General features: G+C 37.7%; 1 protein-coding gene across 1 annotated transcript in view; it reads left to right on the top strand.

The window, feature by feature from the left end:
- The window catches only part of GTF2E2 (general transcription factor IIE subunit 2), an 84,860-nt gene that overhangs the window by 36,212 nt on the left and 35,302 nt on the right, over positions 1 to 13,346 (top strand). The window contains exons 4-5 of the mRNA XM_041753517.1: positions 10,434 to 10,541; positions 12,146 to 12,328. Coding sequence (XP_041609451.1) covers positions 10,434 to 10,541; positions 12,146 to 12,328 — 291 coding nt within the window. The remainder of the gene's footprint in view (positions 1 to 10,433; positions 10,542 to 12,145; positions 12,329 to 13,346) is intronic.

Here is a 13,346-nt window from a genome sequence, read left to right as displayed (position 1 = left end):
CAGGATCAGGCCCTGGGCTGAAGGCAGCGCTAACCCGCTGAGCCATCCGGGCTGCCCAAGCACTTCAAAATCCTAGTACTGACGACATATGGCACAGGGACAACTGCCCGACACATCTCACTAACTCCTGGGATGATTATTATTATACCATAGCCTAGTAGCTTACAGTATAACTGTAACTGGGACTTCAATATGATTAAGTTTAGCAGGCCTGCTTGAGAAGATAAAAGAATTTCATGGTCCATTTTAGAAAGATTTTAATAGAAACAATTTATGTAAAACAAATTTCATTGCTTAAAAAAATAAGTCTAAAAAAAACCCACTCCAAATTATTCCTTTATGAAGGATGCCTTTTTCTCCTTATGAGACACTGGTAGTCCTCATATAGTATTTCAGTTGTATACTTTTTTTTTTTTTGATAGAATGATTTTTCTCTTGATTCTTACTATTAGCCCTTTCTGTGGTTTTATTTTTTTTAAAGATTTTATTTATTCATGACAGAGAGAGAGAGGCAGAGACACAGAGAGAGAAGCAGGCTCCCTGTAGGGAGCCTGACATGGGACTTGATCCTGGGACTCCAGGATTACATCCTGGGCTGAAGGCAGGCGCTAAACCGCTGAGCCACCGGGGCTGCCCCTTTTCTGTGGTTTTATGTGGATGTATCTCAGTTATTTAAAACATCATGTTGAAAAATTTGGTTAGTTTGGTTTTGCCTAGCTCTGTGGTCTTCAGAGTGTCATTCTCCGGTGAGTGACATCAGCAGCACGTGCGTAGTTATTTAATTTTTTTTAACCTGGGAGCTTGTTAGGAGTGAAATTTTCAGGGCCCCTTCCTGTATCTGTTCAGGTTGAAACTCTGGGAGAGCAGCTCAGCAGTCTGGTTTAATAGCCCTTCATGTGGTTCTGATTGATGCAAGCTAAAATTTGGGAATTAACTGGCTTACCTCCTGTCTGATTTCTTTAAAGATTTTTTTTTTTTTTATTAGAGCAGGGGCAGAGGGAGAAGGAGCAGTAGGCTCCCTGCTGAGCAGAGAGCCCAGATGAGGGGCTCTTTCCCAGGACCCTGAGCCTATGGCCCGAGCTGAAGGCAAATACTTAACCAACTGAGGCACTCTGGTGCCCCCCCTTCCTGTCTGAATTAATTCTAACAATTATATTTGAATTTAGAAACTCTGAAGTCCGGAGAAATTAAATGACTGGCTCATAGGCACAGTTCTGTTTGATAGCAGGGATGGGTCAAGAACCTGAATTATTTTATTTTTTAAAATATTTATTTATGAGAGATGCAGAGACATAGGCAGAGGAAGAAGCAGGCTCCCCACAGGCAGCATGATGCAGGACTCCATCCCAGGACCCCAGGATCATGACCTGAGTGAGCCAAAGGCAGATGCTCAACCACTGAGGCACCCAGGTGCCCCTATTTAGTTTTTAAATAAATTTTTTTTAATTTACAGTTTTAAATTATTTAAATTATGTATCAGTATTTCTCATAAATTCAGACATAAAAATCCTTAAAATGTATGAACAAGTGGAAACTACTCATGAGAAGGATAATATATGATGACGAAGTACAGTGAATTTTAGGAATGTAGGGCAGCCTGGGTGGCTCAGTGGTTTAGCGCCTGCCTTAGGCCCAGGGTGTGATCCTAGAGACCTGGGATGAGTCCCATGTCAGGCTCCCTGCATGGAGCCTGCTCCTCCCTCTGCCTGTGTCTCTGCCTCTCTCTCTCTCTCTCTCTGTCTCTCAATAATAAATAGATAAAATCTTAAAAAAATTTTTTTAGGAATGTAGTGGTTAATATCTGAACATCAGTGTAAGTCATATTAACAGAATAAAGAAAATCATAAGATCATTTCAGATACAAAAAAAAGCTTCTGAAAAAAATATTTTTTTAAGATTTTATTCATTTATTCATGCTAGACGCACACACACACACACACACACACACACACACACACAGAGAGGCAGAGACACACAGGCAGAGGGAGGAGCAGGCTCCATGCAGGGAGTCTGACGTGGGACTTGATCCGGGGACTCCAGGATCATGCCCTGGGCAGAAGGCAGGCGCTTAAACCGTTGAACTGCACAGGCTGCCCGCTTCTGAAAAAAATTAACACCAATTCATGATGAAAACTTCCAGCAGACGAGTAGTAGAAGCAAACTGCCTTAAAACAGTAGAAGAGCCTTTTGTCAGTCATCTTACCCTGAAAGAACCCTTGAAATATTTTCTTTTTCTTTAGGTCTCAGAGGACCTTTGTAATAATTGTTATATCTAAAGTTCAGGTATATTATTTAATCAATAAGTTGTAGATATAATAAGCCAGTAATTGTCAGTTTTCTTTTGAGGAGAAAATAACATTTTTCTGTCTTTGTAGGTATTTTGCCCAGGGTTTTTCTTTCTTTTCTCTTTTTTTTTTTTGCCTATTCTTTGTGTGTGGTTCCTCCTCCCCAGAAAAGTGTATCAGTTATAATGCAAATCAGTAGTATAGGTAAAATTCAGTTTTTTCTATGATTAAAGATTTTAAGTAGTCCTCACACCCAGCGTGGGGCTCGAACTCATAACCCTGAGATCAGGAGTTGCATGCTTCACCAACTCAGCCATTCAGGCGACCCATCTATGATTTTTTTTTTTTTTTAACCTTATTTAAGTAGGAAACTTGTTCTCTGATGAACAGAAGAATCAGAGGAAGGGTCCTTCATCCAAGGTGTACCTTTGTGTTGAGGGGAAACATTGTTTAAATTTGTTTTCTTTCATGTTCTTCTAGGTAGTTTTCAGTAAGGCTTGAGACTTGCTGGTATCCTTTCTCACTCTCAAGACCAAATAGCATTACAAAATTTTCTTTTGTCACATGATTTCCCAGAGATTGTGTTTTCCTTTGGAATCTAGAAGTCTTGTCACTAAAAGCATTGTTTCATAGGATTTAAAAAATGTCTGCTAAGAAAGCTAGCTTCTGCAGTCATTCTTCATTTTTAAAGCATTCAGTATAGTATGGCCTACTATTTTCTTGAAAGCACTTTGGTAATTCACCTTTCAGCTTAAATGTTCTTTGAAGGACTCCTCTGCTAAGCCTCTGAATTTCCGTACATAGCAGATTTCTGTGGTGAGGTGCACTGGTCTCTGTTTAATAAAGCAGATCATTTTTATAGCATCGTTTGGGACATTTTTCATTTCATTTCCAAGGGTTTTTGAGACTAGTACCTCTCTGAAGAAAGCAGTGTTTTGTGACCTAAGAATGTTCTTTTTTTCACAAGAGTTAAAACTTTGTATTGAGCCATCCATTGATGGGGCACATCAGTGAAGAGAACAGAGCAGTTCCTTCAAGTCAGACCTTTGTTTCCAGATATGAAGGCACAACATTAAATATGCCCTACTCTTTGCTTTTTTGTGGCAGTTCTTTGCAGAAGTGTTTCTTGAAATTAATCATTTAAAAATTCTGATATTGCTACATGACATTTATTAGTGAAATCTGTTAGTCAACCTGGATAGACAAGCTTTTGTTTCTCAGTTCATTAAACTCTTGCAGCGTCTTGTGACATATCATCAGTTTGTCGACTTAAATTCTCAGTACTTTTCAATTTCTTAGGCTATGCATTTTACTCACTATCTTTTGACATTTGACATTATTAGGTTCCTACCAGCTATGATTTCCCTCCACTCAGCCCCCTCTTTTCTGGATAATAAGTTCTATCAATAACTTGCTTCTTGGGCTTTTTTACTGAATGTGACTTTTTTTTTTTTTTTTTTTTTTTAACAAAAGCTTACTCTGGATTGACATTCCAATAGCTATTTAAAATACTATATGTACGTTGATTGTGTCCAGTGCCTGTGATTTATATTTAAGAGTCTTTTCAGTTTTGCTGGAACCATTTTATGTTGTTTGCTACAGACAGTGTACAGTGGAATAGGACATCTTGGATAACCAGCCCATATAAAATTGGTGAGTAGCTTTCATTGTAATGGTAGGCTTCTTCTTTTTTTTTTTTCTTCTAAATTTCTTGTTGCACTGGTATAGTGAAATGGCTCAGACTGTTATAGCGTTTTTTTTTTTTTTTTTTTTTTTTTTATTTATTTATGATAGTCACAGAGAGAGAGAGAGAGAGAGGCAGAGACACAGGCAGAGGGAGAAGCAGGCTCCATGCACCGGGAGCCTGATGTGGGATTCGATCCCGGGTCTCCAGGATCGCGCCCTGGGCCAAAGGCAAGCGCCAAACCACTGCGCCACCCAGGGATCCCCTAGCGTTTTGTTTTTTAAAATATTTTATTTTTGAGTAATCTCTGTACCCGACATGGTGCTGAAAATTACAATCCCGTGATCAAAAGTCACATGCTCTACTGACTGAGCCAGCCAGGCACCCCTAGTTTTTTTTATTAAGTTTTTAATTCCAGTGTAAACATACAGTGTTATATTAGTTTCAGGTATACAGTATAGTGATTTAACAAGGGATTATAGGTTTTTGTTTTTGTTTTTGTTTTTGTTTTTACTAACCTTATTAGAATTGTTTGTGGGTCTAGGCTTAGAATCGTCTTCTGTCACTAATCTCATCCTAAATCATTGCACTGCGTTGTCAGACATGTGTATGCAACAAATGTTAACAAATTATAAAACCCCGGGGAATTACTAAATAGAATATTGCAAAAAACACAAACACTTCACATTGTATTTTACTTTTTTTGCTATGTGATCTGTATTTTACAACATTTACAACAGAGCAGCCTGGGGCAGTTGAGTCCTGGTGTGTAAAAATTCCTTGTTTAGAATGAATCCCTCAGATTTCCTTTTTTGCCAGAAGAGCTTGTTTATTCCCTAAGTCAGTTGGCATGGTATAATGGAAGGATGGGGGAGATAATTCGGAAGGGAATTGCTGACATTGTCAGCCTACTGTGCTTCCATTGTGCAATATAGAGCTTACCAGTTATTGGTGGCTTCTCGATTTCATCAAAAACTAATAATGGACTTAGCCAAATTAACATAGTCCTACTTACTACATGGTACCAAGACTTCTAATGAAAACGTTAGTGTGGCAGCTTGGTAGTTGCCTGTTACTGGGAGCATTCAGGTTACAGGGTATATGCAGTTGAAAAATTGATGTTTGTTTTTAGAGTCATAATTTCTTATAATGCCCCTAGCGACCTCTTGTGGAACCCTAGGGTTCTGTGGAATACTGGTCGAGAGACCCTGTGATGAGAAGGTATCTATGAAAATGAGGCTACTTAGGGTAAAATAGTGAATGTTTTTCTCTTGAGATCAGAAAAAGACAATGATATTGTCACACCAATTCTGTGTTACACTGGAAGTTCCACCTAGTGCAGTAAAGCGAGAAAGAAGTAACATAAAAATTGTAGAGGAAGAAGTAAAACTATAGATGACATGATTAAGTACATAGGAAAGCCAGGAAAATCTGCAAACTATTAGAATTAAGGTGTATTGAGTAATGTTGCTAAAAATAAGGCCAATATAAAGAAAAACAGCTTTTGTAGACTTAAAAAATTAGAAAATGAAATAACATATGAAGTGCCATATACAAAAATCATCCAATGACCAGGAAGAAAATTAACAAAGATGTGTAATTTGTTTTTCACTGAAGACTGGGTAAAGTCTTTAGCTTTAGAGTATTATGTATTCTTTCTGGCATGCTCCATTTTTTTTTTTTTTTAGTCTTCCTGATTCTTTTTTTTTTTTTTAAGATTTTATTTATTCATGAGAGACACAGAGAGGCAGAGACATAGGCAGAGGAAAAAGCAGGCTCCCTGCAGGGAGCCCAATGTGGGACTCCATCCTGGGACCCCCAGATCACACCCTGGGCCAAAGGCAGGTTCTAAACCACTGAGCCACTCAGGCGTCCCAAATCTTCCTGATCTAAGAGCAAGAAATAAGTACTTACAAGTTTCTCAGGTTTATCTCTTTTTCTTTTCTTTTCTTTTCTTTTTTTTTACTCATTTTGTTTATAAGAGCTTTTCACTTGACAATTTGACAGCTGTATTTTTGGCTTCTCTGTTTACATAGTTCAGTGAAAATGATGAGGCTTTCATATGTTGAGTATTGTTTTTGAGCTTGTCCTGATTCTAAAAATCCCACTTTTAAAATTAAAAACTAATAAAGACAGAGCTAGTGCTTTTTTATTTTTCTTGAGCTGTATTCTTTTTGCTTTTATTTCCTGATAAATTGACCTTTTGATAATCTTATATTTAACCTAATGAGGGAAAAGTTTTCTTTTCTTTTTTTTTTTATTTTTTAATTTTTTTTTATAATTTTTTTTTTTAATTTTTTTTTTTATTTATGATAGTCACAGAGAGAGAGGGGCAGAGACACAGGCAGAGGGAGAAGCAGGCTCCATGCACTGGGAGCCCGATGTGGGATTCGATCCCGGGTCTCCAGGATCGCGCCCTGGGCCAAAGACAGGCGCCAAACCGCTGCGCCACCCAGGGATCCCTCTTTTTTTTTTTTTAAAGGAGAGGGATGGAGGGGAGGGGCAGAGGGGAAACAGAGATTGAGTGAGGAATGAGTCTTTCTCTAGCAGGCTTCAGGCCCAGTGTGGAGCAGGACTTGGGGCTTAATCGCACAATCCTGAGATCATGCATGACCTGAGTGGAAATCAAGAGTTGGATGTTCAGGGCAGCCCCCGTGGCTCAGCGGTTTAGCGCCACCTGCAGCCCAGGGCCTGATCCTGGAGACCCGGGATCGAGTCCCATATCGGGCTCCCTGCATGGAGCCTGCTTCTCCCTCTGTCTGTGTCTCTGCCTCTCTCTGTGTCTCTCATGAAAAGATAAATAAAATCTTAAAAAAAAAAAATTGGACATTCAATTGAACCACTCAGTTGCCCCATAATAATTTTCTCTTTCTTTTTTTTTTCCTCCTTTTTAAGAGAAAGGTACAGAGTGGTGGGGGAGAGACAAAGGGAGAAGAGAATCTTTTTTTTTTTTTTTAAAAGAGAGAGAGTGGAGGTGCGGGTAGGGGGTAGGGTGCAGAGAGAGAAATTTAAGCAGGCTGCACACCCAGTGCAGAGCCCAACATGGAGCCCAATGCCAGGCTTGATCCTACAACACGAAGATTATGACCTTAGCCAAAATCAAGAGTTCGACACTTAATCGACTTGGCCACCTGGGCACCCCAGAAAAGTTTTTAACAAGAAAACTAAGACCTATATGTTAGATTTGATAATCAGTGATAATGAAGGATACAATAAGTATTTTGAAGACTTGATTTGGCTGTCCCTAGACAAGTAAAACTAAACTCCTTTTTTCCTTTCAGTTTAGGTTGTGCCCTTCTCAGGTCTATATATGTAAAATTTGCATAAATATATTGTGTATTTCCAAAGTGAGCAGAATACCAGAGAGAGGGAGCACAAGTGGGGTGGAGGGGCAGAAGGAGAAGGACAAGCTGCCTCCTCGATCAGTGTAGATCCCAGAACCTTGAGATCATGACCTGAGCCAAAGTCGGATGTTTAACTGACTGAGCCACCCAGATGCCCCATGGCTCTAATTTTTTTTTTTTAATTTTTTTTTTTTTTAAATTTTTTATGATAGTCACAGAGAGAGAGAGAGAGAGGCAGAGACACAGGCGGAGGGAGAAGCAGGCTCCATGCACCGGGAGCCTGATGTGGGATTCGATCCCGGGTCTCCAGGATCGCGCCCTGGGCCAAAGGCAGGCGCCAAACCGCTGCGCCACCCAGGGATCCCTAATTTTTTAAGATCCATCTCACAAATTAGCAGTTTGGTGAGGTAAATTTCCATTTGTCCTTATGCCAGTCAGCTCATGCAAATGTATCAAAAGGTTTTATAATTTTTAATTTTTTTAATGAATTGATTTTAAACTCACAGGAGGGGTTTACTTGGAAGACTTTTAAGAATAAAAGATTATTTCTGAATTTCCTTTTTTTTTTAGAGAAAGCACAAGAAGTGAGGGGAGGGGGTAGAGGGAGAATCTTAAGCAGATATCAGGAGTCAGATGCCTTTTTTTTTTTTTAAAGATTTTATTTATTCATTCATGAGAGACATGGAGAGAGAGGCAGAGACACAGGCAGAGGGAGAAGCAGGTTCCTTGTGGGGAACCCAATGCGGGACTTGATCCCAGAATCACTAACCAGGATGAAGACAGATGCTCAACTGCTGAGCTACCCAGGCATCCCAAGAGTCCGATGCTTAACCCACTGAGCCAATCAGGCTCCTCTCTAAATTTTTTAACATAGAAGTGAGAGTTTTTATTGTATTTTAAAACTTAAAATATTTTCAAAATACTCTTTTCATAGCATAAACTTTTTAAAAAAAACAATTTGTAACTGACACTGTTAATATTCTAGTTTGACTTTGAAGGAATAGTTTTCTTTTAGAGATTTATTTTATTTGAGAGAGTGAGCACTTGTGAGTAGGGGGCAGAGGGAGAGAATCCTCAAGCAAACTCCATGCTAGTTGAAGAGCCTGACTTGGGACTTGATCTCTTGACCCTTGAGTTCATGATTTGAGCTGAAACCAAATAAAAATATATATTCATACATTGTTTCTCCATAAGGAATCACTAGAAACAGAAAAAAGAGATTGTAGGAAACAGGGCAGGGGAGAAAATAAGTAGAATTAGATGTGAGAACAAGACTTCTTCATTTATATCTTCTTCTATTGTTTTTATACCTAGAGATACAGTACACTTACTCTAAACTCCATGCCTCTATTTCTTTTCTTTTTTTTTTTAAATTTTTATTTATGATAGTCACAGAGAGAGAGAGAAGAGAGAGAGAGAGAGAGAGGCAGAGACATAGGCAGAGGGAGAAGCAGGCTCCATGCACCGGGAGCCCGATGTGGGATTCGATCCCGGGTCTCCAGGATCGCGCCCTGGGCTAAAGGCAGGCGCTAAACCGCTGCACCACCCAGGGATCCCTATGCCTCTATTTCTATTTGTAAATTTGTAAATTTGTTTTGATTTCACATATGAGATTCTGTCTGACTTGTACTTAGGGTAATTCCATCAAGGTCTGACCATGTTGTTATAAATGGCAGAATTTCCTTTCTTTTTATGGCTAAATAAGGTTCCGTGTGTTTGTGTGTGTACACCGCATCTGTCCATCTATCTATGGATGGACACTTGGGTTGCTTCCCTGTCTTAGCTGTTATAAATAATGCTGCAGTAAATATAAGGTGCATGTGTCCTTTTGAATTAACATTTTTGTTTTCTTTGGGTAAGTATAATTCTTGGCAGTGGAATTACTGGATTATATGGTATTGCTAACTTTTTGAGGAACCTCCATGTTTTCACAGTGGCTGCACATCTGCCTATGTTTTTTAACTCAATACTTTGTCCTGGACATCTTTCCCTATTAGCACGTAGAGAACATTTGCATTTTATTTTTTTAAGACAATATTTATTTTGGAGAGTGAGAGTGCATGCGCACTGGCACAAGTGGGATGAGGGTGGGAGGGAGAGAATCTTCAAGCAGACTTCCTGCTGAGGGCAGAGCCCGATTTGAGTGAGGTTCAATCCCACAAGATTATGACCTGAGCTGAAACCAAGAGTTGAACACTCAGCTGACTGAGCCACCCAGGCGCCCCTGCATTTTCTTTTTAAACATCTGTAGTGGTGCTATAGTTTATGTAATTAGTCCTCTGTTGATGACCATGGGTCATTTCTAATGTTTTCTTTTTGCAACCAGGGCTGCTGTGACTGTGTCACTAATTGTGAGTTGTGTGGGCATATCTATCTGTAAGGTAAATTCCTAGAAATGGATTGCTGGGCCAAAGGGTTAAATGCATTCTTATTGGCAAATTGTGTTCCCTAGGAGTTGTATTAATTTGCGTTTTTACCAGCAGTGTGTTGGGAGGGCGTGTTTCCTTATAACTGATGGAGTCATCAAACATGGATTTTGCCAGTGTAATAGGTTTGAAATATTTTGGTGGAAATTGAGTATCTTTTCATATGTTTATTTCCATTCATTTTCTGTGATTTTTTTTTTTTTAAGATTTATTTATCTTAGAGAAAAAGAGAGGGCTGGGGGTGGGGGCAGAGGAAGAGAGTCCTAAACAGTCTGTCTCCACACTGAGCACGGAGCCCAATGCAGGGCTCAGTCACCACCCTGAGATCATGACCTGAGTTGAAACCAAGAGTTGGACACTTAACTGAGTCACCCGGTGCCTCTTCCTTTTCTGTGATTTATGTATGTTCTGGTCTGTGGGTCATTTTCCTGTTAGGGTTTTGGGACTTTCAAAATATTAGGAGGATTACTTTGTGATACAAGTTGAGAATATTTTCTCTCAGTTTATCATTTGATTTTAAAGAGCTACAAGTTTGAACCTGGTTCTGATTTTATAGTCCATTTTCTTCATCACTATAATTGTATTGTTTCAAATAATACATGTTCTACATTCCTGAAAGATTCATTTACTTCTATTACTTAGTGCATCTAGCAGTTTAAAACTGTCTCCTAATAACAGTTTCTTCTCTCAATAGACACGGCATCAGCGAGGAGATACGCATCCTCTCACTTTAGAAGAAATTTTGGATGAAACACAACATTTAGATATAGGACTCAAGCAGAAACAGTGGCTAATGACTGAGGTAAGAATAGGCTTAAAATGGAGTTAAAAAAATTAGTTGGTTACCATGAAATATTTATTATAACTAAGGTTTTTAATATACTGAAATCTGATAGTTAGTTTTACTTATTCTTAAAAGAATTGGTATAGGGTCTTTGTTTTTTAAACATACACATTTTTTAAGGTGGTTTGATTTGTTGATTTTCTTAAAAATTTATGTATGTATCTAAAATGTCAAAGACCTTTAGCATAGAATTATAAAGAAGTCAGTCATTGTACTGGTTCCATTTAAGTTTTTACAGATAATTGATACTTTTTTAATTGCTAAATTTAGAATTATATTGTTTTTATATATGTTTTAGAACATTTGAATTATGAGGTAGTGTAGGGCTAGGGAAATATTTGTTATATTCTACTACTATTATGAGTTGATAGTGATGTTACTCTGACAGATTACTTGGAAAACTCATCCTTATATTGTGTATGTACACACATCATTGGAAAAAAAGAAACCCCACAATAATCACTGGCCCTACTAATTTGGGAATAGCATTTTTAAAAATTCACACATTTTAGTCTTTTCTACTTCAGTATGAAATGAAAATTAGGAATACTTTCTGTGACCCATGTTGTATTCTAAAGATCAAATGTAAAATTCCTAAAGTATAATTCAGTAATTTTACTGAGCAAAGTATTGTTCTTAATTTTTATAATATAAAATCAATGGCTAATCAGTAACAGTAGCTTGTTGTGGTTGTGATATACAAATAGTTGTAATCCACATTTGAATTCAGTTGCTTTTAAAAAAAAAAATGAATTCAGTTGCTTTACCTAATCTTGAAATTTCATAGGCTACCAATAATTAGTTAAAAATTATTTTTATTACTATTCTGTTCTCCCTCCTTTCTTCTATGTTTCTTTTCTTTCTCCTTTTCAGGGTCAGGCTGGCAGCTGCAGAAGAAAATAAATAGGGTAGCTCTTCCTTGAAGAGCTTTCCTTCTGGTAGTAGCTGTACAGCAGAACTGACTAGGAATATAATTATATTCAATAATTCCTGCATTCCTACTCAGTTTCATTCTCAAGCTGCCATTATAGGTAAATTTCTTGTATGCACTAGTCTGGTGCTTTTCCGTTCCTTCCACACCTGTAATTGCCATCTGATACCAGGTGGGGCAGACTGTTGTTATATTCATCCCAGGGTTATGTTTACACATAATGTCAATATATAGTAAACTGTGCTTTGAGGGTGGGATAGGCAGTGCCCAGTTCACTTTGTCTATTAATGTTAATTGGCATTTATTGATTCTTTATCTTCTTTTATCTTCCAAAAAATATGGGTACAGTTTCTTCACATCAGTTGTGATGAAATGGTTTTTCTCCTTTAAAGAATTAATGTAATAATAAAAAGTATCATCATAAAAAGTGAGTAACATGCTGCTCTCTACCTATTGGTTTTTGGATCCTGGATGTCCAGTATTTTAGATCTGCTAGTTGATATTCACAATATACTTTTTAATTTACAATTGTATTGGGTATCAGTATTTTTTAAATAATTAGTAGAATTTAAGAATGTGTATATGAGGTTTCTCCTCATATTAATATATCAAAATTGTGTCACTATTACAGGCATTAGTCAATAATCCCAAAATTGAAGTAATAGATGGGAAGTATGCCTTCAAGCCCAAATACAACTTGAAAGATAAGAAAGCCCTACTTAGGCTGTTAGATAAACATGACCAGCGAGGCTTAGGAGGAATTCTTTTAGAAGACATAGAGGAAGGACTGCCCAATTCCCAGAAAGCTGTCAAGGTAACTTTTCTTTTCTTTCTAAGCCTTAGTATAATTTGAATTAATAATGTCTTGTTTTAAAAGAAACAGCAAGTGTTTTTAAATTTTTTTTTAAAGCTTCCATTATAGGGAATCCCTGGGTGGCTCAGCGGTTTAGTACCTGCCTTTGGCCCAGGGCGTGATCCTTGGAGTCCTAGGATCGAGTCCCACATCGGGCTCCCTGCATGGAGTCTGTTTCTCCCTCTGCCTGTGTCTCTGCCTCTCTGTCTCTGTCTCTGTGTCTCTCATGAATAAATAAATAAAATCTTAAAAAAAAAAAAAAGCTTCCATTATATATACTTGGGGTTGCGGTGAGCCAGCTGAAGATTTGAAATTTGGGTTCTGTGCTACAGAGCAGGACAAAGCACACACATTTTTGTATAACTTTGACAGCTCCTTTTTGTATCATTGTTGAGTATGATTGTGTTTTCAGAATATTTCTGGTAAGTTTTCCTCAAAGACATTAGTCTTTTTCTCAGAAATTACTTTTGTATGGAGGAACTGCTTCAGCAATGCTTGCGGACACTGCTAACCTGAGGAACCAGAGGTATTAGACACGAAAGCATTGACTAATAACCTGGCTGTTTTGAATTCCTAAAAGGCTATCTAGTGAAAGCCATAGATTACATTTCCAGTTTAAAGTTGGAGCTCACTCGGAAAGACTGTTCATCTCTGTTCCCTACAGTTGCTAATGATTGATTGCTAATCATTGATAGTTCATTTGTTTTGCTACCTATGGAGTAAAACTTGCCCCTTTCCTATACTTCTTGATAATGAAGTTACACTTGTTATCCTACAGGTCATTGAGGCTCTGTTTATTTTTTCTTTTTTTTTTTTTTTTTTTTTTTTTTTTTTTTGTGTTTGTTTTTTTTTGTTTGTTTTTTTTTGTTTTTTTTTTTGTGTTTTTTTTTGTTTTTTTGTTTTTTTTTTTGTTTATTTTTTTCAAGGTGTTTTTGTTTTGTTGTAATCTGTTGTCAGGTTCATGGATTTTTTTCCTTTA

Source organism: Vulpes lagopus, chromosome 4 (genome assembly GCF_018345385.1).
Source record: "Vulpes lagopus strain Blue_001 chromosome 4, ASM1834538v1, whole genome shotgun sequence".
NCBI classification, from domain to species: domain Eukaryota; kingdom Metazoa; phylum Chordata; class Mammalia; order Carnivora; family Canidae; genus Vulpes; species Vulpes lagopus.
The sequence above is the reverse complement of the archived record's forward strand: the minus strand, read 5'-3'. Positions and strand labels throughout refer to the sequence as shown.